The sequence below is a fragment of the Dryobates pubescens genome, chromosome 29, assembly GCF_014839835.1.
Source record: "Dryobates pubescens isolate bDryPub1 chromosome 29, bDryPub1.pri, whole genome shotgun sequence".
Lineage (NCBI taxonomy): Eukaryota > Metazoa > Chordata > Aves > Piciformes > Picidae > Dryobates > Dryobates pubescens.
The window spans coordinates 9066046-9093486 of record NC_071640.1 but is presented as its reverse complement, the minus strand read 5'-3'; the positions used below and the strand labels follow the sequence as shown (position 1 = coordinate 9093486).

Below are 27441 nucleotides of genomic sequence, written 5' to 3'. Positions count from 1 at the left end.
TTAAAGCTAAAATAAAGCTGGATTCCACAGATAAATGGGAATCAAGATGAAATACATCAAGCAGAGCTAATAAAGCCCTGCTACCCTCTCCTTCCAGCTCATAAAGCACCTCTCCACCTCCTAATGCAGGCAGCAGGCAATGCTGAGCTTGTTTACTCATCTCCATGTACATGCACACCCCCCCAACACTTTCAATGAGGGGCATGAAGCATTTCTGTGAGGAGGAGAGACTGGGAGACCTGGGGTTGTTGAGGCTGGAGCAGAGCAGCCTGAGAGGGAACCTGGTCAATAGTTCCAGGGTGAGGGTCACCAGTGTGGGGCTGGGCTCTTTTAAGTGGTGCTCAGGGATAGGCTAAGGGCAAACAGGGGCAAACTAGAACACAGGAGGTTTCAATTGAACTTAAGGAGAAACTTCTTTGCTTTGAGGGTGGGTCAGTGATGTGATAAGGGCTAACAGGTGCAAACCAGAACACAGGAGGTTGCAGTTGAATTTAAGGAGAAACTTCTTTGCTTTGTGGCTGCCCAGGGAGGTTGTGCAGTCTCTGCAGAATTTCAAAACCTGCCTGGATGCTGGACAACCTGAGTTAGCAGGGGAGTTGGACTACATCCCCAGAGGTCCCTTCCTACCTCCACTATTCTGTGATTCGATGATCAGTTTGTCTTTAGCTTGCAGGAGACAGTAAAACCACCTCTGCCCAGCTCCAGCTCCATTGCATCCCACCCTGATGCCCATCTTGCCTGCCCTCACAAGCACACATCTCATCTAACCTAAGCCCTACCCATGCAATTCTGTGTCTTCAGAGGATGCCTGATCTCCTGCAGAAGAAAAGGCTCTGCCTGAGGGGAAGGCAAGAATGGGAGGTGAAAATACAGCCCTGTGCTCCTGGAGAAGCTAGCCTGGGCAGCCAGCTGAATGCAGGCAGTGAGGAGAGTGCTCTGGGCTAGAAAGAATGAATCCATTTGAGGCAGCACAGTTCTGCATAGGCTCCTCTGCCTTTCAAACCCCTTCCCTTGCTCCAAACAAAAAGAATCTCTTGCTCCCCAGGCATTCAGCTGATGTCCTCAGCATCCAGCCTCCTTCAATGGTTTCATTACAAAGGAGTAATTTCCCACATGACAAAGGAAGCCAAATAAAGATCAGACTCCCTAGCAGGTTCTGTAGGCAGAGCACTGGAAGCTTGGTTCACCCTTTCTGGTCCATGCCTGTGTGGTTCTTGGGCAAGCCCCCAGATCAAGGAGCCCAGAACAGCCAGTCAGTGTGCAGCACTGGGGTGAAGGCAACCTTCCAGTCCCTGACTGGAGCTCCCCTGGTTGTGAAGCCCAGAGAATCCAGTGCCCCACATTCCACTGCAGCAGAGCAGAGCAGTGTCCAAGGGGACAAGGAAGCTCTTTGCTAGCCACCACCCCAAGCAATGGCACCCAGCACCAGGACGCTGCTCACCAAAAGCCTTGCATCTGGCCATGGAGATGTGCTTTTCCTCCAAGCCCTGCCCCTGCACAGCCTCATCCTGGCCTCCCTCAGGGTTTTGTGTCCATCAGTGGGAAAAAAGGAGTCAGAGGGGAGACATTCTGGCTCCCTACAACTCCCTGAAAGGAGACTGGAGCCAGGTGAGGCTTGCTTTTTTCTGCCAATTTACAAGTGATAGGAGAGGAGGAAACAGCCTCAAGTTGCACCAAGTTTATGTTAGACACAAGAAACAATTTCTTCCCCCAAAGGGTTGTCAAACCCTGGAACAGGCTGCCTAGGGAGGTGGTGGAGTCCCCATCCCTGGAGGGATATGAGAGATGTGTAGATGTGGTGCTGAGGGACATGGTTTAGTGTCGATCTGGTAGTTCTCTGTTAACAGTTGAACTCTTCTGGTCAAAATGGTTCTATAATTCCAAGGATAACTTCAGTAGGCTGTACCAGGAGCCCCACAGGAGCAACTCAGTTACTTATCCAAGACCAGGCAGCCTCACATGAGCTGGACAGGGAACTCTGTTTTAAAATCAGATGCTGAATGTGTCTTGCACAGACAAAAGAGGAGCCCTAGGGAATCAAAGCCCAAACCGAGGGCCTCACATCACCCCTGAAATCACTGCTTCAGCCTCAGGCACCCAACATCCAGCAGGGACTGGCTCCTGGAGCATGAGGAACAGACTTGGCTAGGTGAAGCATGAGCATGTCCCATTTTTCAAATGGCTAACTTGAGAAGGAAACTCAAAGTGCTGAGATCTCTTTATTACCATCACTATTAAAAGGCAGCAGTGGTGGTAGCCCTCCATGTGCAAGTGCATCTGCAACCTCTGTCTGAGGAGCTAGCTGCAGGCAGCAGCAAGCAATGGGAAGATGCCAGCCCTGCATTCCTGCTTCCTGCCAGGAGTGAGATACTTGAAGCTAAATCCTCAGAGCAAAACATTTACAGGAAAAGGATTTCCATCAATCACTTCAAACCACCTGCTCATTTAAATCAGTCCAAACATTGTAAAAGTTATCTGAAACACTAGGCTGTTGAGGAGCTGGGCTGAAGGCAGTGTGCCTTCAGGGAAGGGAAGTGTCTTCTTTCTTCACAGAGAGAGTTTACTCACCATTGGAATGTGCTGCCCAGGGAGCTGGTGGAGTCACTGTCCCTGGAGGTGCTCAAGAGGGGACTGGACATGGCACTTGGTGCCATGGTTCAGTAGTCAGGAGGTGCTGGGTGACAGGTTGGACTTGGTGATCTTTGAGGTCTTTTCCAACCTTATTGGATTCTATGATTCTATTCTGGTGGGGTTTGTAAGGCTGCTCCTTCCTGGGTCAGCTGCAGGCCAACCCAAATCCTCATCAGACAGCACAGGCTGGAGCAACTGCCTGCACGGACTCGCAGAACAGGATAGAGAAACATCCATCACCAGTGACAAAGGGTTATTGATCCTGCCTGAGGGCAGAGAGATAGATTTAATGACCTCTCCAAATCCTTTCCATTCCAGAGATCCTCTGGCAAAGTAACCCTTATCCTGTAAGACCCTGAGAAAGGCAGCACTCCCTGGAGCAGCCCAAGTGACAACAGTGCCATCGAGAAGGCAGGCACTTGTGGAAGACTTGGGACGCTGAAAAAACAACTCCTCCACTCAGCAAAGCAAACAAGACTCCCCCTGCAGTCATAAACCACCCCTTCCCCAGCCAAACTGCTTCAGCACTGACCTGAAGAACCTGTTTGAGAAAATGACAACAAAATGTCAGCACAGCTCCACTTGGGCAGCCTGGGGTGTGCAGGTGAAACGTTCAGCCACGCCAGTGCCTCAGCAACCCCCAAACCTCAGCAACCTGAGGTAGCTCTCCAGAAGGGAGATGGTGCAAGGGAAGACATTGAAGGGTGCAAGGCTCACTCACTCATTCACTTCATGCCTGAGTTCTCAGCATTTCCAGTCAGGATGCTTTCTAGCACAGAAAACCTTGTCAGAATAAAGCTATACAATTATCCATTCCTCCACCAACTAGGAATGGAAGGAACAAGTCCAAGGTGCCATTTAAGAGGTACGGAAAGGAGAAGAGCAAGGAACTAGCTCTAGATAAATGTGGTTTAATGAAAATGCCTTGCAAGCCAAATCATTCATTCCTTGCTTCTGTGAAGTCATGGTTCCCAGCTCTGTACATTGCACCCTTCTGAGCCCAGCTCAGTAAAATGAAGGCACACCTCTAGCTGTGTGAAGCTCATATATCAAATATAGACATTCATAGAATCAACCAGGCTGGAAAACACCACAAAGATCATGAAGTCCAACCTATTACCCAACACCTCATGACTATTAAACCATGGCTCCAAGCGCCACGTCCAATGCCCTTGTTAACACCTCCAGGGAGGGTGACTCTACCACCTCCCTGGGTAGCACATTCCAATGGCTAACAACTCTCTCTGGGAAGAACTTTCTCCTCACCTCCAGCCTAAACTTCCCCTGGCACAGCTTGAGACTGTGTCCTCTTGTTCTGGTGCTGCTTGCCTGAGAGAAGAGACCAACACCCAGCTGGCTACAACCTCCCTTCAGGGAGTTGTAAACAGCAATAAGGTCTCCCCTGAGCCTCCCCTTCTGCAGGCTAAGCAACCCCAGCTCCCTCAGCCTCTCCTCACAGCGCTGTGCTCCAAACCCCTCCCTAGCCTCATTGCCCTTCTCTGGATGTGTTCAAGTGTCTCAATGTCCTTCTTAAACTGAGGGGCCCAGAACTGGACACAGGACTCAAGGTATGGCCTAACCAGTGCTGAGCACAGGGCAGAATGACCTCCCTGCTCCTGCTGGCCACACTATTCCTGATCCAGACCAGGATGCCATTAGCCTTCTTGGCCACCTGGGCACACTGCTGGCTCATGTTCAGCCAGCTGTCAATCAGTACCCCCAAGTCTGAATGCCATCATGTTGGACTTCACAGGCACAGTTAATATGCATCAAGCACTTCTGGGCACACACCAGCTCTGAGTATTTGCTTCCTGAAGAGCCCTGGTGGGATGCTAAGACCCAAGATGCTGAGGGATTGCAGGACCTCACCTGTGTCCAGCTATGGGACCCCCAACACAAGGGGGACAAAGACCTGCTGAAGCAGGTCCAGAGGAGGGCCACAAAGATGATCAGAGGAGGGAAAGAATTGAGGCTGTCCAGCCTGGAGAAGAGAAGGCTCTGGGGAAATCTCATAACTGCACTGCAGTATCTGAAGGGGACCTGCAGGAAGGCTGGGGAGACACTGTTTACAAGGGCTTGTAGTGATTGGCTGAGCAGCAGTGGTTTGAAACTGGAGCAGGGTAGATTTAAGCTGGGTGTTAGGAAGAAGTTGTCTACAATGAGGGTGGTGGAACACTGAACAGCTTGCCCAGGGATGTGCTTGAGGCCTCATCCCTGGAGACATTCAAGATCAGACTTGATGTGGCCCTGGGCAGGCTCATCTGCTTGGAGGTGTCCCTGCTGACTGCAGGGGGCTTGGACAAGATGACCTTCGAGGGTCCTTCCAATCCAATGCAATCTGTGAGTCTGTGACCCCAGGAGCTGTGCTGCTGAGCAAGCGAGCAGGTGCGTGGGAGCTCGCTCCGGCGGTGCAAGGAGAAGGTCAGGGAAGCATATGGTATGCACACTGCCTGCTGGAAGGAAGATGACCTCCTCCTCCTCCTTCTCCTCCTCCTCCCCCTTCTCAGCAATTTTTAGGGTCTCATGCATTGTGAGGCAGGTCACCAGCTGCCCTCACTCGAGGGGACAAGAGGGACAAGGTGTTTTTCAAACAGGCTGTCTCTGGTGTGCCTCAGCTTCAAGGCCAGGGGCTTATGTGGTTTGGGTTTGTCTCAGTCCTCACTCAGCCCCAGAGCCCTTCTCCAGGATGGCCACATCACTGCCACATCCCCGCAGAGCCTTGCACAGGGTCAGGCCTCTTAGGTGGTGAGAGACCCCCAGAGGCACACAAACAGCTCCAGGGGAGACAATCCACCTTTCAAATCAAGTTTGTCCCACAGAGAAGGTGAAGCTGTCTCCAGAGCTAAGGGGGTTGTCACACCCAGCCCTCCAGCTTCTCTGCACATTCACCCCTCCTCATGACACAGTCCTCCTGCACCCAGCTTTGTTCATCTCTTGCATTTCCACAAAGCCCAGGCTGCTTCCCAAGCTGAGCTCTTGTTTTATTTGCGCATTACTGTGATCTACAGTGGGGATGACAAGAGCCTCCTTTCACCTCCCTTTTCCACAGAAACTCCCTTGTGCCTCTACACCTCTTCCTTTTTTACTCCTCATGTGAAATGTGGATGCTCCACAACCTTGCCAAATGCACTGAGAAGAGCCTGAAGGACACAAGAAGGACTTTGAAGACCAATTTTAGTATTGGTTATCGCAGTAGCTGCCCTCCTGATCAACATTCCTGTGCTGCTGCCAGTCATCTAAAGGACATGGAAAGCCAGAATCTAGGCAATGAATTATGGAATCATGGAATCAATAAGGTTGGAAAAGACCTCAGAGATCATCAAGTCCAGCCTATCACCCAACACCTCATGACCAAGTAAACCATGGCTTCAAGTGCCATGTCCAATCCCCTCTTGAACACATCCAGGGATGGGGACTCCACCACCTCCCTGGGCAGCACATTCCAATGGCTAACAACTCTCTCTGGGAAGAACTTTCTCCTCACCTCCAGCCTAAACCTCCCCTGGCACAGATTGAGACTGTGTCCTCTTGTTCTGGTGCTGGTTGCCTGGGAGAAGAGACCAACCCCCACCTGGCTACAACCTCCCTTCATGTAGTTGTAGACAGCAATGAGCTCTCCCCTGAGCCTCCTCTTCTCCAGGCTAAACAACCCCAGCTCCCTCAGCCTCTCCTCACAGGGCTGTGCTCCAGACCCCTCCCCAGCCTCGCTGCCCTTCTCTGGACACGTTCAAGAGTCTCAAGGTCCTTCTTAAACAGAGGGGCCCAGAACAAGACAGCCTGAAGACAGCCTGTCCCCAGCTTCTCAGCTGTAGGAACCAGCAGAGCTTGGGGACAGACAGAGCTCCAGCCCCACAGGGTGACCACACAAATGGAAGAGCAGAGGAAGTGTAGAACTGCCCCCCAGTAACCCAGGGGCTCTCTCAACTCCAGGAGAGGAGCAGCTTTCTGAAGACATATAGCTCCTCTCCATACTTCCAGCCACGACACCACCTCGCTGCCCAGTTCCAGCTGCCTAAGCGGTTTTTGCAGATATTTCCTCTTTCTTTGCCATCATTTGGCTAATAAGATGAGCAGGTTGGGCTCATTTATTTTGGCCCCTGTTCGTGGGTCATTAGCAGAAAGGCTAATCATTGCATTGGCAGAAAAGATCGCTTCTGCTTCAGAGCTGGCTGCACAGCACGGGGAGGGGCAGAGCGAGCGGCAGCTCTGACAGAGCCTTTCAGAGATAAAAATGATACAAACCCCCCAGCTCCATGCCTCTGGAAGTGGAATTTTCCTCTGCTGTTTCCCAAGGTACCCACTGCTAGGCTGAAGCGGGCAGACTCGGTGCCCGAGGCTGCTCGGCAGAGCTCACACTTCCCTCCCACGTCCCTGCCACCTCCCAGCGCCCGCGGAAGGAGCGTGGCCTCGCAGCCTCGCTCACCGAGCTGCAGCAGTGTGTCCTGGTGATGCTCAGCCCTCCAGGGAAGCATCATCTTTCCCTCACCCACAGGCAAAGCCAGGCAGGATGCTGAGAGCCCCAGGACACAACCTGTTCAGGGGTAGTTGGGAGTTAGGAGAGCACTGAAGAGAAGGCTCAGGGGAGACCTTCTTGCTCTCTACAACTACCTGAAGGGAGGTTGTAGCCAGGAGGGGGTTGGTCTCTTCTCCCAGGCAACCAGCACCAGAACAAGAGGACACAGTCTCAAGCTGTGCAAAGGGAACTCTAGGCTTGATCTTAGAAAGTTCTTCACAGAAAGGGAGATTGGCCATTGAAATGTGCTGCCCAGGGAGTCACCATCACTGGAAGTGTTTAAAAAGAGCCTGGATGAGGCACTTGGTGCCATGGTTTAGAGTAGATGGTGTTGGGTGATAGGTTGGTCTTGATGATCTCAAAGGTCTTTTCCAGCCTGGTTAATTCTGTATTCTGTATTTCAGATGTGATGTCTGCTCTGCTCCCAGCACCTGAGCACCAAAGCTACCTACAGGGAGGTGTTAAGCGACATTTAGAGATGAATTTGTATTCAGTGGTGCAAGCTGGAGGGTCAGTGGGGTACTGAACCACCAGGCACTTCCAGAGCTGAAGCTTGAATCTGCAGCAGAGACAAAGCTGAGCCTGTCCCATTTCTCTCTGGAGAGGGGAGAAAATAACAGAATCAGAGCACGGTGGGGGTTGGGAGGGACCTCTGGAGCTCATCTAGTCCAAAGCAGGTACAGGTAGATCAGGTTGCACAGGAACATATCCAGGTGGGTTTTTTAAGTCTCCAGAGGAGACTCCACAATCTCTCTGGGCAGCCTGCTCCAGGGCTTCAACACCCTCACAGTAAGGAAGTTTCTCCACATGTTGAGGTGGAATCTCCTGTGCTCCAGTTTGTACCTGTTGACCTTTGTTCTGTCACTGGGCACCACTGAAAAGAGCCCAGCCCCATCCTCCTGACCTCCCCCCTCAGCCTGCTCTTTTCCAGGCTAAACAGCCCAGAGACCCCACAACATAGCCCTGCTGCCAAGCCAAGCTACCCCCCAGGCTCAGCTGCTGCAAACCCACCTTTCAGCAAGGGCTCTGGGAAAGAAGTTGTCCTGCAGCCATCCTGCTGAAGCAGAGCCCAGGGACAAGGTTGCTGCCCACTCCCGGCGCAGCAGAAGCAGCTGCTGCCTTCACCCACTGACCTGGCAAAGGCAGAAATGAGGTCCTGGGCTGGGACAGCTGGATACAGCACAGGCTGTCCCCTCCTCTACCAGATCCACAGCCAGCACGGCTCCTGCTCCTCTCCTCCAGCCTCATCTGGCCCCAGATGTCCCAGCCACGTGTGCTGCCAGCGATGCCACAACCTTGGATGCTCTCAGCAGCATCCTTGGGGCAAATGCAGGCTGAGCCTCCCACCTCCCTGGGGAGGCTTTCGGCAGCCATCCATCAGCTCCACACTTCCCCTTCTGCTCTCTTCAGCACCACAGCCAAGAACTCCAACGTGCCTGCCAAGCCAGCACTGCAAAGCACTTCCCAAGGAGGGAGCAAAGGGGTGGCAAAGGTTGGGAAAAGAGATGGCAGAAATTTGCTCCCACCTCTCCCTGGGCTGCTCCAGCTTGCCTTGAGCCACGCTGTGCTGAAGATCTTCTGGGTGTCCCCATGGGACTGTCACACTGTGCTTGCAGGCAACCCCCCCCCCAGCACTGCTGCAGAGCCAGCAGCTCGCCAGGGAGCCTGGTGACAAAAGGAGAGCTGGGCTTGCTCTGCAGGGTGTTCTACCCAGAGAAAGGGAAGGAGAAGCTTTGGGAGCTCATTTAGAGCTTGAATTTCCTAAGCCTTTTCAGACATCCAGGCTATTGGCAGGCAGCATTACTGCCCCTGCCAGTCTCAGCAGCTATACAATGTCCTTCCCTTGGCAAGGGCAGCAGTGGGGGAAAAAATAACACACAAGAAACAAGGGCCATGTGATGGAGAGCTTGGCTGGAGGCTCCCTCCCCCCGCTGACCTGCATGCCAAGGAGGAAGAGCATGAAAAAAGTGAAAAGTGGCCATTTAAAAAGCAAAGCAAACAAACCACACTACTTGTTTTGCTAAGGGAAACGTGGCAGAGCTGAGGGGATGGAACCATGGCAGGAGGTGAGCAGAGCAAAGCTTTCTTCAGTGGCCAAAGCCATTACCCTTCCCAAAGTCTCCAGCCAGCACAGGGCAAGCAGGGCTCCTCCACAGGCACGAGGCAGAGGCTGCATCTTGCAGAGCCCTCCTGCACCCCACCCTGCTGCACAGTCCCCAAAAGCATGACCTCCACCTCCTGAGGAGCCACCACACTCACCCCAGTGAGCCCACAGCTGGGGGCACAGCTCTGCAGACTGGCTTGAGTGCATGGGAGTGAAACAATGGGATTTAGGCTCCAAATTTCCAGGAGGCAGGGTGGTGGGAAGCCTCCTCTCTCCTCCCCGGCACACACAGTGGTTCCTATGGAGGTGACTGCTCTGCTGAGGATGCTGCAGGAGGAAGGAGTTCACCAGCATTCAGAGGGTACCCAGGGCAAAACCCTCTGCCTGGGAGCAGCAGCTTCTCAGGGAAGGACAGGATGAGTCCAATGTGGAATTGTCTTCTGGTTTTTGTTCCAATGGAGATGAAAGGAAGGAGACCAAACATCAGAACACAGAACACCCCCAGCCAGCCCAGAGGTAACTCACAGACCTCCCCTGCCCAGGGCTGTTTCCAACTGCAGGGCAGCACCTACAAACCCATCCCAGGGTGGGCTTACCTGAGGAGGGACATATGGCCCTCAGCCAGCCACTGCAGCAGAACAAGTGATGGGAAAGCAACCCAGCATGGAAAGGGAACACATTGGGAGGTGGCATGGCAGCAGAGACAGCCAGACAACAGGCATGGCATGGTCAGGGGACTTGAAACAGTGATCAGCAGAGACACAGAGCACATGGCTTTATCATTCCAAGTGCTCTTCCCATCAGTGTACATCACCTTGGCAAGCTGAGCACCATGGACCTGTACAGGTTCAGCTGCCCCACACAATGCCTGCAAAGCCTCAGCCAGCCCTGGGAGCAGAGCAGCCTGCTCACACACACAGAGTGCTTCCTCCACCATGATCTGCTCTGTTAAACCCAGGATCCTGGTGTTATAGAGGCCTGTGGAGCACAGAGGAGCCAGAGCCAACATGGGTCATCTCCACCCAGGACTACCTCCTGCCATGTGGCACCAGCCACACAGCCAAGGCCAGATGGGGTGCACACAGGCACCCTTCAAGGGGCTGCATCTACCAAGGTCAATGTTTTACCCCAACCCATCTTGGCTGGAGAGGGCATCCCATGGGAATACCTCATCCTCAGACCCCTCAGGGAGGGCTCTGTCAGATGGTGCAGGATGGCAGCTAGGAAGGGGTACAAGGTCCAGGGTGGGCTCTATGGGGACAGGAGTAGCCAAGTCCAAAGCAGTGGTTGAAAAAAATCTGTCCATGTCCATGTGTCTGCCAAAGCCCAGCCTCAGCCACCCCTGTAGACCACTCACAGGCTGTGGAAGTGTCCTCACAAAGCCCTAGCTCCTTGCCATGGAGGGGACAAGGGAAACAGGCCAGCAGACAGCCCAGCTCATGCCTCCCTTCCAGGGGCACAGGGTCAAAAAGAATGAGGTCACTTCACTCCTATGGCTTGCCAAGGTTAGTCCTCAATTCCCAGGACTACACAGCAGCTATTAGATCACCCTGGATGACTTCTCTTCCTCCTCCTTAGCCCCAGGCAGCCAGAGGATGGACCTGTCTGTGTGGCAGAGACAGTTCAAGTACGCAGAGAGGGAGAGGAGAGTTGAAAATATCTCCACAGTACAGTTAGTGCTGCACCATTCATCCCAGCACAAGTCATGAGCATCCCAGGTGCATATGGGGAAGGGTGGCCCTAAACTAGTACTGAGGATGCCTTGAGACATGGCCAAGGTATCTCTCAAAGAGGGAGCTAAGGTCTGTCAGCCTAACCAGTATGCCCAGGCCCAACCAGCATGCCCAGATCACCACTTCTCAAGATGTCTGGTGAGAAACAGGACCAGTGACCAGCTGGCTGTGTCACCCCCAGGGTCTGGAAGCTGCAGACAGTGACAGCACCAGCCCCAGCTTGCAGGACATGTAAGGTGGGCAGAAAAGCTTTCACAGGCAGCTTACATTCTTTTCCAGCCAGGGAGGGCACGACCACATCCACATTTCCTCCCACAACCTCACCCTAAGGGCACAAACCTTGCTTGATAACTGGATCCTCAGCCACCCAGCCGAGAGGCAGCTTACAGCTTGCTGGCTGGATGCTGCAGGGCAAGAGGAACACTCAGCACTGATTCAAGCCATCCTTTGACACACCTGGAGCTGTTGTCTCATTTCTGTTTGGTTCTATAAGCCCTGCAGCAGTCACTGCTTTTGTTTGCAGTTAGCAAATGAGCCTCTTCCTTACCTAATCTCACACCAGGGATGGCTGGCAGCCACCACCCCACCCCCATGGCACTCACCCAAACCAGCAACCCAATATTCATCCCCTGGCATCACCCAGCTGCACGAGGCTGCACACAGCTGGAGGACCTGGAGGTATTCAAGAGAGGATTGGATGTGGCACTTGGTGCCATGGTTTAGTCATGAGGTCTGTGGTGACAGGTTGGACTTGGTGATCTTTGAGGTCTCTTCCAACCTTGGTGATACTGTGACCATTTTCTGAGGGGGTTGCAGACATACCTGAACCCACAGGGTCCTGAGAGGGTGGGAGGAGAGCATCAAACAGTCTCTTGGCCAGGCATTGGAACAGGCTGCTCAGGGAGGAAGTGGAGTCCCCATCCCTGGAGGTGTTCAAGAAATGTGTGGCCATGGCACTGTGACCACTGTAGTGGCCATGGTGGTGTTGGGTTGACAGTTGGACTTGATGATCCTAGAGGGTTTTTCCAGCCTTAGTAACTGTAAGGTTCTAAACAGCAACACATCTCAAGCACCCACCATGAGGAAGGCTGGTGGAAGAAACAGCTGCCCTGCCAAGATCCCTGGCATGCAGTGTGGGATCAGGGCCCTGGTCCCCTGCTCTGCTGGCACCCCACAGAACCCTCTCCTGCCTCGCTGAGATGCATCCCAGCACAGGAGCTGGTCAGTGAGTTCAAATCATTAATTTCTGCAGCAGAGTGAGCCTGACAGGCCCAGGCTGGCTTGAATAATGATGGATCTCCAGGAAAGGCCAAGCAAAACCTGCAGCTTAATCACAGCAGGGACTCTGTTTGGGGCATTAGCCAGCGCCCTTCATCCCATCATTTCCCCCACTGCAATGTCACACTGCTGATGGCTGCTGTGCCCCTGCAGCTCACAGCACCCACACAGGGCTGCCTGGCCCTTCTCTTCTGCCTGATCAAACCCACCCCAGCACACCCCTCTGCAGAACAAGACTCCCAAATGGCTCCAACGTTTGCAAATGAAGCAGCAAACTCCACACGGGGGCTGCTCTCTGCACCCCCAGCAATCACTGCTGGAGCCACCCCGAGCTCAGGAGTTTGGTGCAGTGAGGGAAACCATGCCCAGGAAAGCAGGAGAGCTCAGGCTTGCCTGAGGGGTGGCTGACAATGAGTTTCTAAACAGGCATACCCCTGGGAAGGGAAGGAAAGATATCTGACAGTGCTAAGGCATCAGCTGCTTTGCTGCCATTCCTCCTGCAGGCAGGGATTTTTGCCTCCCCATCCAAACAAAACCAAACCAAAATAAGTAAGTGGGCTCTCCTGCCCTTAGGAGCTAGGAAGAAGGAAGCAAGAAGGGAAAACAACCACTTTCCCTGTTGCATAAAGAGCAACACAACAACTTAAATGCCACCCCCCTGAAAAGCCAGCGTTTCCCAGCAGAGCTGGGGCTAATGCCCCTGGTGGCTCCCTCTCCAGCCCCTGCCAAACACAATCCAGCCTGGCCCCCAGCAGCTCCCCCTCAGGGCAAAGCCCAGCCAGTCTGAACAGCTCCCCTCACAAATAATTATTTTCTTGCAGTTTTAGGTAATTGGGTTTTAAAAATAAGCACAATTAGTCGGCCTTCCCCTCCTCCCCCCTCTTCCTTTGCACATCGTGAGCACAGAGCTGCTGCTGGGAGCTGGCAGAGACCTTTGGAAGGCTGAAAGGGAGCTCGCTCCTCCTGTCCAGGGGGATGGAGGTGGGAGGGAGGAGGCGGAGTGGGAGCAGTGACAGGTAAAAATAACCACACTTGGCCTGATGTTGCTCCCAATTAAGCCAGTGGGAATTTTGCCCAACTTCCTACAGCAGCAAGATGCAGACAAGCACACAAAGTCCTGCGCTCTGCTAGCAGCCTCGTGATGGTCAAAGAGAATCACACTGGGATGAGCTTCTTCCCCTGATTGCAGAGTCACAGAATCACCAAGGCTGGAAGAGACCTCAAAGATCACCAAGTCCAACCTGTCACCACAGACCTCATGACTAAACCATGGCACCAAGTGCCACATCCAATCCCCTCTTGAACACCTCCAGGGATGGGGACTCCACCACCTCCCTGAGCAGCACATCTCAATGGCCAAGCTCTCTTTCTGGAAAGAACTTTCTCCTCACCTTGAGCCCAGTGCAGCTTGAGACTGTGTCCTCCTGTTCTGGTGCTGGATGCTTGGAAGAACAGACCAACCTCCTCCTGGCTACAACCTCCCTTCAGGGAGTTGGAGAGAGCAAGAAGGTCTCCTCTGAGCCTCCTCTTCTCCAGGCTAAGCAACCCCAGCTCCCTCAGCCTCTCCTCACAGGGCTGTGCTCAAGGCCTCTCCCCAGCCTTGTTGCCCTTCTCTGGACACCTTCAAGTGTCTCAATGTCCTTCTTAAACTGAGGGGCCCAGAACTGCAGAGAATGATTTAGGTTGGAAGGGACCTTGAAAATCATCTAGTTCCAACCCCACCTGCTGTAGGCAGGGACAAGACCTTCCACTAGACCATGTTGGCCAAGGCCTCGTCCAACCTAGTCTTGACTACCTCCAGGGAGGGAGAATCCCTGACCTCCCTGGGCAACCTGTTGCCATCTCTCACCACCCTCACTGCTTCATACTGCAGGTGTTTCAGCATCTCCTTCACCAGGGCCAGGCACTAGAGATGCTCCACGAGCAACCACAGCACCTTCCCTTTCAGCACCACATCATCTCCTCTCTCTTCAGCACAGTTATTCCACGGAGAGCTTGGCAAGGTCTTCAAGGAAGGGTTTATCTGCTCAGACAGCTCCACATCAGCTGAAACTAAAGCGTCAGTGGGTTTTGGGGAGGATATGGAAAGTGTTGAAGAGGAGAAACATTTCATTCTGACACCTCCCTGAACAAAAAGAGCTCTGCCTTTTCACAGTGCAACGTTGCCTCGTGAAGCTGAGTCCAATTTATTTTTAAATGGGGGAGAAGATGACAAAAAAAAAGCCCAAACTGAAAGCAAAAAATCATATTTCTGGGGACAAATGGAATACTGCATTTCATCCTGGCGTCAGCACTGAACTCCCAGCTCCAGCATTTGCCAAGCAAATGAAAATTCAGTCCTTTTGTGGTGCTGTCATGTTAAAAACCCCACCTCTTTCAAAGCACCTCTAAGCTGTTCTGCAGCAGGTTGATCACAGTTCACCTTTCCAGGAGCCAGCGCCTGACACTGACAACATTTTCACTGATGCAAACATTTCTAACTGGCACTCAAATGAGAAGAACCACTGAGAGGAGCAGGATCTGCAAGTAACACAAGGCTTGAAAAGAAATGTAAGACCATCCCAGCCTTCAAGCACACAGGCTCTCACAGAGTCACCAAGGTTGGAAGAGACCTCAAAGATCATCAAGTCCAACCTGTCAACATAGACCTCATGACTAAACCATGGCACCAAGTGCCACGTCCAATCCCCTCTTGAACACCTCCAGGGATGGTGACTCCACCACCTCCCTGGGCAGCACATTCCAATGGCTAACAACTCTGTGAAGAACCTTCTCCTCACCTCCAGTCTAAACCTCCCCTGGCACAGCTTGAGACTGTGTCCTCTTGTTGTGGTGCTGGTTGCCTGGGAGAAGAGACCAACCCCCTCCTGGCTACAACCTCCTTTCACATAGTTGTAGACAGCAATAATGTCTCCCCTGAGCCTCCTCTTCTCCAGGCTCTCCCTTGGAGCTGAAAGAGCAAGCAAACCCCAGGATGAGGAACGTCACCCAGCACCTGCTCCCCACACAGAACTGTTTGGGTTGGAAAAGCCCTCTAAAGATCATCCAATCCAACCATCCACCTAGCACCACCATGGCCAGTAAACCATGTCCCAAAGTGCCATGGCCACACTTTTCTTGAACACCTCCAGTGATGGTGACTCCACCACCTCCCTGGGCAGCCTGTTCCAATGCCTCACCACACTTGCAGGAAAGAATTTTGTTCCATCACCTGATAGTAGAGAGAAGAGACCAACCCCCACCTCATTCCAACCTTCTTTCAGGGAGTTGTAGAGAGCAATGAGGTCTCCCCTCAGCCTCCTTATCTCAAGACTAAACCACCCCAGCTCCTTACCCTGTTCTCTAGATCCCTTCACCAGCTTTGTTGCCCTTCACTGGACATCTCCAGGCACAAAGTCCGCGTTGTATAGGCAGAAAGCTGGAGATGATGCTCCTTGTGTAGGGAGGTAAGGATTGTGCTGGGTGTCTCCCAGACAGGAGACATCACCCTGCACCCTGCCAGCATTCCAGTTCCGCAGGTGAGGAGCATCCCAAGGTCTGCAGCACAGGAAAACCCTCTCCATCACAAGCAAGCCTGCTGGAGTCAGGGACCACCCATCCTCCAGCACAACTGCATCTCTCAGAGAGCTCAGCTTCCACTGGAGCTTTCCTGGATTAAAGTTTTGTGACAATTTTAATGTCATGTGTAGCTTGGAGTCTGGCAATTTAGAGCTGTTAGATCTTGGCTGGTAGCTGCAAGCCATTTCCATGCTTACATCAATGATTCAATCCCCCAGCACTTAACACACAGGAGTAGCATGGGCCTCCCATGTGGAATCGCTCTCCAGGAGCTTAGCAGTTTGGTGAGACCTGACCTACGCAAGACAAGGATGCTTTTTCTTCTCCAATCCCTCTGCACACCAGAAGCCAAGGCAAAGCTACCCCAAGGAAGCCTGAGACTTCCATCTGCTTCAGCCAGCCTGAGAGAATCAGCAGGGAGAAAAGGTCAGGCCACCAGCTCTGCCCCACGGTGCCGAGGCACAAGTGTTCCTCCCAGACAGATGGTGGGGAGAGGAAGAGCGAGGAGAAGAAGAAAGGGAACAAGTTCAGGACAAGGATCTGGAATCAGCACACAGCCTGCACAGTACAGTGTGCCACAGAATAAAAATACATGGCTTGCTGTTGGCAGCAGTGTGGAGGGACCCAGCGTGGGGATAAAACCAAGCAGAAAGGGGCCTGGGGCTGCTGGTTGACAGTTTGCTGAACAAGAGCAAGCAGTGTGCCCAGGTGGCCAAAAAGGTCAATGGCATCCTGGCCTGCATCAGAAATAGTGTGGCCAGCAGGAGCAGTGAAGTCATTCTGCCCTGTACTCAGCACTGGTTAGGCCACACCTTGAGTAGAACAAGAGGACACAGTCTCAACTGTGTCAGGGGCAGGTTAGACTCAAGGTGAGGAGAAAGCTCTTCACTGAGAGTCATTCGTCATTGGAATGTGCTGCCCAGGGAGGTGGTGGAGTCCCCGTCCCTGGAGGTGTTCAAGAGGGGATTGGATTTGGCACTTGGTGCCATGGTCTAGTCGTGAGGTCTGTGGTGACAGGTTGGACTCGATGATCTTTGAGGTCTCTTGCAACCTTTGTGATACTGTGAGACTGTGATGCTTAGCCTGGAGAAGAGAAGGCTCAGGGAGACCTTATTGCTGTCTACAACTACCTGAAGGGAGGTTGCAGCCAGGTGGGGGTTGGTCTCTTCTCCCAGGCAACCAGTACCAGAACAAGAGGACAGAGTCTCAAGATGTGCCAGGGGAAGTTTAGGCTGGAGGTGAGGAGAAAGTTCTTCACAGAAAGAGTAATTTGCCATTGGAATGTGCTGCCCAGGGAGGTGGTGGAGTCACCGTCCCTGGAGGTGTTCAAGAGGGGATTGGTTGTGGCACTTGAAGCCATGGCTTAGTTAGCCATGAGGTGTTGGGTGACAGGTTGGACTTGATGATCTCTGAGGTCTTTTCCAACCTTATTGATTGTATTGTATGAAGGCAGGCACTCACCACGTCATGGTGTGTCCCCCACCATGAGCCATCAGCCAGCATTGCTTCCGAGCTCCTCATCCACTTCCAGACCCTCCCTCCTGTGTTTTTTCCTAGAAACATTGTTTCTGATGGAAAAGACCTCTAGCATCAGTGAGTTCAACCAGCAACCCCACACCACCATGGCCATTAAACCATGTCCCAAAGTCTACACATTTCCTGAACACCTCCATGGATGGGGACTCCACCACCTCCCTGGGCAGCCTGTTCCAATGCCTGACCACTCTTGCAGTAATGTTTCCTAACAGCCAACCTAAACCTCCCTTGGTGCAACCTGAGGCCACTTCCTCTTGTACTATCACCTGGTATTAAGGAGAACACCAACTCCTCACCACTTCAGCATCCTCTTCCCAGCTCAAGCACTCCCTGACTCCACCACCAGCCACCTTTCCAATACCAGCTCTTACTTTTTCCCCTCCAGCCATTCTCTTTTTCCATCAGGGTGAGGTTGGCAGTTTTCTAAGGCTGCAGCTCCCTCCCACACATTCAATGCCATCTTCAAATAGCAAACTCCTCCCAAACTCTCCCTGTGGCTGCTTTCCCTCCACCCCATTACCAACTTTGATTGCTCTGGGGATGACAGAAGAAAGTAGCTTGCTGCTCAGTTCAGATGAACTAAGAGCATTCATCCAGCCTTGCAAATCAAGCACTCCAGTTAGGTATTTTAACACAGTGGGGGGGGAAGAAAGCTCTGCTCCAGAGAAAGCTATAAAGTGTCTCCTGCCTTCACAGAAGCCAAGGTAGGAATCAGAGAGAGATTAGTGAGAAATGATTAACATAACAAGTGTCATTGACACAAAAGTGACACTTTAAAGACAAATCCCCCTAAAATGAGTTCCCCAAATATAAGAGCACATCATTAACCACATTGAGTCCTTGGCTTATATCATCTCTGCAAAGGAGAAGAGTGGAGAAGAGGAGGGGGGAGAATGAAAGAGGTTGTTGCTCCCAGCCTACAAGAAGTTGGTTCATGACACATTATGGAAATGAAAGTTGGAGCCAAACAATGTCCCCATCCTGGGGAAGAGCAGATGAGAGGAATGGGAAGTTTGATGCTAGCTTTGCCCCCCACCCATGCACTGGTTCAGGACTTCACCACTGTCTCCAAGGTGCTCCAGACAGCACAGGGCAGTTAAAGGCTACGGCCCCCAAACCAACAGTCTGCAAGTGCTCAGCCCCACTGCACTAGGAATTAGACCCAGCAAAGGTCCCACCAGCCCCTTTGGTCATCCCAAAGCAGCTCAGGGAAGAGTTTAGGAATGCCATCAGCATACTGGAGAGGACTGCTGATGGGATGCTGATCTGGGCAAGGAGCCAACAGCTCAGCCTGTCATCAGCACAGAACCTGGGCTCCCAACCACCCCTCAGGGGTCTGGGGATGCTCAGTCCATCATGCTGGAGTGAGCAACTCCTTTTCCTTTCCCCACATGTAAGGAGTGGGGATGAAGTTGTCCCACAGGCACACACTGGGGGTTTAGAGTTTTCCTTGTTTGGTTTTATTTTGAATAAAAACAGCTCAGTGGAGATCAATTTAGCTTTTTAATACCTTTCAGATAAGGAAATCTGCTGCAGCAGCAATTCTCTCCCTACCTTAATTAATTTCTAAACATATCACAAGCTGGAAGTGAATCTTTTATGAAGCTGGTTGACCTCCTGTTGCAGAAATGATGACACAGATGCTGTGCCTTCTTCACTACCTCATTACTCATGTTACACCATTTTTTACCCACCCCCCAGTTGAGCTGCCTGACAAGACCTCCAATGCTGCCATCAGCAAGACACACTGAAAGGATTCAGAGTAAGGCTCAAACAACATTCTGCATCCCCTGGAGCACCCAGCCAACCATCCTGCAGGACACAGCACCAGGCAAGCTGCAAGCACATGGGCAGGAGGGACATAAATTCATGGGGAGGTTTGGCACCAAGAAGGATAAAATAATGTTGGGCAGGAAAACAAAGCACCACTCAAATGGTTGCCAAAGCAGAGGGGAACACTGGAGCTGAAGGATCACAGAATCATTTCAGTTGCAAAAGGCCTCCAAGATCATCAAGTCCAACCATCAACCCAACACCACCATGGCCACTAAACCACGTCCCAAAGTGCCATGGCCACACAGCTCTTGAACACCTGCAGGGATGGTGACTCTACCACCTCCCTGAGCAGCCTGTTCCAACATCTGGCCAACAGAATTGTCATGGCCCTCGCTGGGTAATTCCAGTTTCAGCAAGGAGAGCGCAGCAGCTTCCAAAACCTCCCTTCTTCATGGATACTCCTACAGTGCTTAAGAAACTGAAGAGCTGCCCCAACCTGAGGCACCCAAGAGAACCCACAGCAGCCAGGACCCACCTGCACAGTGCATAGGACCCACAGGACCCTCAGAGCAGGCTGCTAAATCAGTGTGAGACATTTAAGAGCACACTTTATACCCAGCCCAGAGGCTGCTGGAACACAGCACCGCTGGCTGATCATTAGGGAAACATCAGGGTGCATGAAAACAAGAAGAAGAAAGGGAAGCTGGTATAAATAAGAGGTAAAAAAATAAATCCTCTGGGAGACCTAGAAACCAGCAGCTAACTTGTCTACTGCCAGTAACAGCCAGCAGAATGTGGGCATTACAAATAAAAAATACTAATATCCAACCCAAGCAGCTTGATGAGGTCTGGTCACCTTTTATTCCAGACACTGAAACATTCCCTTGCAGGGCACTGGCATGAGATGAAACAAGGCTTTTGCTTGTTACTGCTCTCAAAAGAGCCCACCTTGCTCCTGCTGCAGCTGGAGCAGGGGCAGCACACAGCTCGTTTGCACACACAGGCACGCTCCCAGCTCTGAGCTCCCACAGCCAGGGCTGTTCCCAGCATTACTCTCACAGGTTTAAGGGAGGAAAACCTTTCCCTTCACCAGCAGGATGGGATGCAGCTCTGTGTCCTCTTCCCAAACCAGCATCCCAGGTATCCACAGGGCCAGGAGGAGCTGCTGGGTATGATGGCTCCACATTGTGTACAGTGTCGGGTGCCCCAGTTCAAGAGAGACAGAGACCTGCTGGAGAGAATCCAATGGAGAGCCACGAGGATGTTAGGGGACTTGAGCATCTCCCCTGTGAAGAGAGACTGAGAGCCCTGGGGCTGTTTAGTCTTGAGAAGAGAAGGCTTAGAGGGCATCTGATTAATGTTTATCAATATCTGAGGAATTAGAATAGCATAGAATAGCATAGAATAGAATTAACCAGGTTGGAAAAGGCCTTTGAGATCATTGAGTCCAACCTATCACCCAACACCATCTGATCAACTAAACCTTGGTACCAAGCACCGCTGGGCAGCACATTCCAATGGCCAATCTCTCTTTCTGGGAAGAACTTCTTCGTAACATCCAGTCTAAACCTTCCCTGGCACAGCTTGAGACTGTTGCTCTCTTCTCCCAGGCAACCAGCACCAGAACAAGAGGACACAGTTTCAAGCTGCACCAGGGGAAGTTTAGGCTGGAGGTGAGGAGAAAGTTCTTCCCAGAGAGAGTTGTTAGCCATTGGAATGTGCTGCCCAGGGAGGTGGTGGAGTCCCCATCCCTGGAGGTGTTCAAGGGGGGATTGGACGTGGCACTTGGTGCCATGGTCTACTAGAAGCATAAGTTCTGGGGTGACAGGTGATGGAGTCCCCATCCCTGGAGGTGTTCAAAAAGTGATTGGATGTGGCACTTGAGTAGCTTAGTAGTCATGAGGTGTTGGGTGACAGCTTGGACTTGATGATCTTTGAGGTCTCTTCCAACCTTATTGATTCTATGATAAAACCTACTTGCCCCACCCCTCCACTTCCCCAGATCCCCCACAGCTAAACCTCCAGCCACAGCAAACACTTGTGCCAGCGGCCCGGGGTGCGGCTTCCCCGGGACGGACGCAGAGCAGTAATTGAGCAGGTGGCCACAGGCTGGCGAGGAACAAGAGGCAGATAAATCTCTCATGTTTTGTTAAATTCAGCAATTTACAAGGTTGGAATAATTAGTGGCTTCAAATGTTGTGACACAAGCAGCGCCAATAATCATGATAAATCATATCAGGCATATGCCCAGCTCCTTGAAGTGACAGATGACAACCAGAGCAGTGACAGGATGCTCCATCACACGGGGCATCATTGAGTTAATGGAAGAATTATTGCTTCCGAAATCCACTCCACTCCTATTGTGGGGAACATTCCAATTTATCAAAGCCAAATGAACATTAATTGCTGCAGCCTGCTAAGTTTTCGAGCTGCTGTGACCTTCATTGAATTTTAATCCAAAACAGATAAGATTTACTTCCACACAAGAGGAAACAACACAATTAAACCCGAATGACAGCTAAGATTATGGGGGGGGGGGGGGGGGGAGAGAGAAAAAAAACACACAACAGGCCTAATGACAAAAATATTGATTCCTTTCTGCTTGACACTGTGCAAAAAAAAAAAGAGTAAGAAAGAGGGTAAATAAATAAAATCTAGCATTAGCATATTTGTTATCTTCTATTTTTTTCTCTCCCCCCCCCCCCCCCTTTTCTCCCTTCTTTTCATTTGGGAGACAAATTTCAGATACTCAAGCCAAGAGGAAAGGGGTGGCAGACAGTAATGGAGACTGAATTCCCTTAACTGCAGTAATTAATGTTATGTCTCACTGGGGAGAGATTAAGAAAAAAACAGTGAGGAAAGGGGGAAAAAAAACCCACATAAAAATGAAGAATCATTTGGCTGTCAAAGATACCCTTGAGCTTGGGAAGGGAGGTGTGAAGAGGGTCACAGTCAAGCTTTTGCTTGCAGGTGCTTTTGCAGGGGCAGATGGCGGCCCCAGGTCATGGACACTGATAGCCCCTTTCCTGCTGGACTGGAGACAAACCCATCTCAAGCCAGCAAGCCAACATCCCAACAGCTGGAATGACTGGAAGGAGGAGTAAACCCAGTATTTACACCCCCCAGAGCCCCCACACAGCACAGAGGGGATCTTGGCTTTCAAGGCAGACAGGAGCAACCAGCCAAGTCATAAACACCTACACAAACCCAAAGCAGCTCCCATCAGAGGGAGCTCAGCTGAGAGACACCTTGCTGTGCAGTAAAGCTTTTCCCTATGTGTGGGATCAGTGAGATCCCCTGAGCAAAGCTTCCCCAGCTCTCTGGAACTCAGCCTGAGGAGGAGGAGACAGGTAAAAAGGAGGTGTTAGAGCCACTTAAAGGAGATGGGAGGAAGCACTTCGCCGTGTCACCTCCTGTCCCCCGTAGTGAGATGCTGGGCTGATGAGGAACAGGGCACACAGCCCCTGAATGCCAAGGCAGTGCTGGCTGGAACTCTTCCTGTGCATTGGGAGCCATGGTTTAGTTTATAGAAAGCAGGCAGGAGACAACAGGCTTCATGGTAGGAGTGGAAGCAAAGTATTTGATGAGGTGGAAAGGATGGCACAGGGATGCCCAGCTATATCTTGAGGCAGGAGAAGGGATATGGGCACGGTGAGTGCAAAGGAGAACAGGAGTGGGATACCACCCAGCCCTCCACACTGGGATCCAGCAGCTGCTGAGCACGGCATGGTCAGGAAACTGGGGAGTCAGGAGGGCTCCAGTGATGATGGGGGCTCTCTGGGATGGGATTTTGCTGGAGTCAAGAGGGAAAGTAAAGGAATGAGAATAGAACTTGAGCAGAGTCTGGGGACTCTGATGAAATATTTCACCCACAGGAAAAAGAGTTTTGCCTTATTCTGCTTTAGCTTCACAACTCCATGTGGTCTTGAGGGGAGGGAAAAAAAGAGCAAACCAAACAATAAAAACCACATTTATCTTCTGCTAGTACCTCCAAACTTGGCTTGGGTTCACCAGAAAAGTTAATGAATCTTCTCCCCCCCAGAAAAATTAGCTGGGCAAAGTTTCAAGTCTGTGCTGCAATCCTGACACAGGGAAGAAACACTCAGGGCTTCTGCCTCCCCAGGGACACATCCAGCCCAGACTCCATCTTGGAACCACATTCCTGCCTAGAGCCTCAGCTCCCACTGCAAGGAGTATCAGGATCTATAAAGAAAGTGGAATTACAGCTCACCCTGTGCAGGAGGAAGTTCTGTTTCTCTCCTGTCTTCCCTTTGCTTCAGCAGAAGGGCAGGAAAAGCTTAGGGCAGGAGCTAACTCTCACCACAAAGCCTCAGATGCTGCCACGCTCTTCTTCGCACCTTGGACTTGGGGTTTGCTACTTTCATTCCTTGCTGTGTCTCTCACTTATTTTTTCAGGGTCATTTCCAAGCACATCAGTTTTACCCTTTCCCCTCCAATGCTCCATCACTCTGACATTTGGAGCAGGACATAAAATATTCCCTACCCAAGCCATTAAAAGCTGCTGTCCCCCATTCCTCTACCTGCTGCCATCCTGCTGTCATGCTGCATCTTTGTGCAAAGCCTCTCTCCATTTTCACCTGCACTCAGTGCCCAATCTAAAGCCCCAGTGACAGGGGCTGAGACACACAAAAAAAAACCCAGATGGAAGTTATAAAAGTCAAATAGCTGCTTGTTTAAATGAAAAATAAAGCCTTTGAGCAGCCATGGTCACTGCTCCTCCTCCCAAAATGAAGGACAGAAGCCATGGAGATGAGACATAAATTCCAAGAGATGAAGGGATTCATCTTTTGCAGAGGGTTGCTGCAATGGGAGCCCAAATCCCCTTTGGGCAATGTAGTGACATACACACAGACAGCCCAACTTCTCTTGGAATAACTAACTTCCATTGGAATCATCTCCCAAGGGAAGCAGTGGATTCCCCTACAATGGACAGCTTTAAGACTCAGCTTGACAGGGTGCTGGGCCAGCTCTCTTCAACTATGCTGTTACCTAGAAAGGTTGGATCAGGTGATCCTTGGGGTCCCTTCCAACCTGGCATTCTGTGATTCTTTTCTATGTTTATTGTTGTAATACTTTATCCCAAGGGGAGCTAAGGGACAACACATTCAGTCCCATTTTACAGATGGAGCTCTAAGGCACAGGGGAATGATGAACCACATCCAAACAGCCAGCTAACCACCTCATAAGATACTGAAATAATCATCTGAAAAGGCATCAGAGAACATACACAATCTGGTAACAAAAAGTCACACAGCATCCAAGACATGTGAAGCACCTCTCTTTTCCAACCTGGTTAATTCTATTCTATTCTATTCTATTCTATTCTATTCTATTCTATTCTATTCTATTCTATTCTACCTTCTGACTTCAGGCAGGCAAGAGAAGGATCAGGCCACAGCCCACACTCACTTGATTCATCAAACAAAGCTTCAGAAAGCATTGGAAAGAAAAGATCACACCCCAGTCCTCCCCTGTGTACATGCCCAAGCACAAGTCTAAGGAGCAATACCCCACTCACACATCTCAGCAGAGGTGGAGGAACCACAAGCTTCCTTGCCACTCTCCCACCAGCTTCTTCCCTACTCTCTGTTGTTCAGTTTTATGGCATTTTCTTAAAAGACCAAACACTTTTGTTTTCCTGGCCCATTCAAACACCTCTCTCCCCCTCTGGAGGCACAACCAAGAAGGGACACAGACATCTGCAGACTGGATTCACCACCTTCCTCCTTATCACCACCCTCCCACCACAACGTGGCTGTCAGCACCATCCCCCTCACAGAGGGTCCTCTGTCTCCTCTGACACGATTGGCAGCTTTGACTCACCATGACTGAGATATGAAGAATGTGCATCTGCTCCTCCACGATCTCTGAAGGCTCCTGGAGGCTGGGAGGGGTGGCCCTGGAGAGCTGCTCAGCACTGCTCATGGAGACGTGGAAGTAGAGGGTTCCGTTCTCCAGCCACTGCTGCTTCCAGTGCACCAGAGAGATGTCAGCCACGGTCCCCGACATCTCTGCAGGGACAAAACACAGCTGAGGGTCAGCTTTCCCCAGGATGCTAAAAGGTAGTGTTCCTAGCAATGCTGGGAGTCAGGACTCCTGTGTCTTGCTCCTCCTGCTTCTGACCTACAGGATGAGCCTGAGAATTGGTCTGCTATTTCCCACCATGTACAAAGGGTAGCAGTTGTCTTCCCTAATACAACAGGAGGGGTTACAAAGTGCCTTGGGATTTCTAGACTAGAAAGGCAACAACAGTAGATAACATGTTGCACAAGATGCCTTTAATTTCCTGTAGCTCTCCCAGCAAAAAGGCTGGAAGAAGCCCCTAGAGATCTACAGGCAAGCCCAAGGCAAGTTTGCTCCTCAGCACAGGGAGGATTTGCTTGGTGTCAAGCAAATCAAAACACAGAATCCCAGCACTGTGGGGAGTCTCTTTCTCTGAGTATCACCTGGTCCAACCTCTCTGCTAAAGCAGGGTCACCCACAGCACCTTGCCCAGGATCCCAAGGTCCAGGCAGGTTTGGAATCTGCAGAGAAGGAGACTCCACAACCTCTCTGGGAAGCCTGCTCCAATGCTCCAGCAACCTCACACCAAAGGTTTCCCTCACAGCCAAATGGAACCCCCTTGTCCTGTCACTGGACACCACTGAAAAGTGTCTGGTCCCATCCTCTAGACCCCTGCTGGCATTTACAACAGAAGCAGGTTGTGAGGTATGTTCAACAGGGGGGACATTCCCAGCACAGACTAAGGAGCATGAGCAAGAAGAGGTGACCACCAGGCTTAATAAACTGCTATTAAGCTGGGGGTTGCATGTCTGCCAGTCTTCTGCACCCTTCTGTCACTTTTACTTCCCAAACACTCCCAATTTACAGTGAAAGTGCTCTACCTCCAGCTTCATTCCATTCCCCCTAGTCCTATCACTCCCTGAGATCCTGAGAAGTCCCTCCCCAGCCTTCTTGTAGCCCCCTTCAGATACTGGAAGGCCACAATAAGGTCACCTCAGAGCCTTCTTTTCTCCAGACTGAACAGCCCCAACTCCTTCAGTCTGTCCTCACAGGAGAGGTGCTCCAGCCCTCTGATCATTCTTGTGGCCCTTCTCTGGACACCTTCCAGCACCTCCAGATCCCTCTTGTAATAGGGGCTCCAGAACTGAAGGCAGTACTCCAGGTGGGGTCTCAGCAGAGCTGAGCAGAGGGGGAGAATCTCCTCCCTTGCCCTGCTGGCCACACTTCTCTTGCTGCAGCTTTCTGGGCTGCAAGTGCATACTGAGAGCTCCTGTTGAGCTTCTCCTCCACCAGCACCCCCAAGTCTCTCTTCCTCAGTGCTGCTTTCCAGCCAGTCCCTGCCCAGCCTGGATTTGTGCCTGGGGTTGCCTCGACCCAGATGCAGGACCCTGCACTTGGTCTTGTTGAACCTCATGAGATTGGCTTGTGCCCACCTCTCCAGCCTGTCAAGCTGGAGTAATTGAGGGCTTGGACAACCCAAGCACCACGTAACCAAAAGGCCTGCCAGACCTGCAGCCCCACCAGAGCCAGCAGCTCCATGCCTCAGCTGCAGGTCCCAGCAGCAGCAGGAGCTCTGACAGCTCCACAGCTGCCTGTCAGCCTGCAAACGGATCCCTGCAAAGAACAGATTTGGCAGCGCAGCAGCCAAATCCAAACAACAACAACAAAATACTAGCACACAGCAAGCCAAATATTTTTCCTTCCACTACCTTTTTTTTTTTTTTTTTTTGTTGGTTGGTTGGGTTTTTTTGGTGGTCTGTCCTGCTTTAGGAGGGGTCTGGCACCATCTGGGAGCAACAGCTGCTCATGCAAAGCACTTGCTGTGCCTCTTTCCTCTTTTATTTTCCCTTTTTCCCCTTTCCCTTTTCCTTTCCCTTCCCTTTCCCCTTTTTTCCTTCTCTTTTTTTTCTTTTCCCCTTTTCCTTTTCCTTTCCCTTCCCTTTCCCTTTTTTTTTCCTTCTCTTTTTTCCTTTTCCCCTTTCCCTTTTTCTTTTCCTTTCCCTTTCCCTTCCCTTTCCCTTTTTTTTTTTTCCCTTCTCTTTTTTCTTTTCCCCTTTCCCTTTCCCTTTTCCTTTCTCCTTTTTTTTCCTTCTCTTTTTTTCTTTTCCCCTTTCCTTTTCCCTTTCCCTTTCCCTTTTTCCTGGAGAAACCCTGTGGTGCTTGGCCAACAGGAGGCTCTCACTGTGTCCTGGGCTGATGGCATCCCTCTTGGTGCTAGCATAGATAACTGCAGGGTCTCTCCTGGGTTAAGGTGCAAAGGAGGTTGGAGAAAGGGGGGCTGGCCACTT

General features: G+C 51.5%; 1 protein-coding gene across 1 annotated transcript in view; it reads right to left on the bottom strand.

Annotated features, from left to right (window-relative positions):
* Positions 1–27441, bottom strand: part of ASTN2 (astrotactin 2) — a 423548-nt gene that overhangs the window by 324853 nt on the left and 71254 nt on the right. Inside the window, exon 2 of the mRNA XM_054174585.1 lies at positions 24974–25161. Within this exon, the coding sequence (XP_054030560.1) occupies positions 24974–25161 (188 nt within the window). The remainder of the gene's footprint in view (positions 1–24973; positions 25162–27441) is intronic.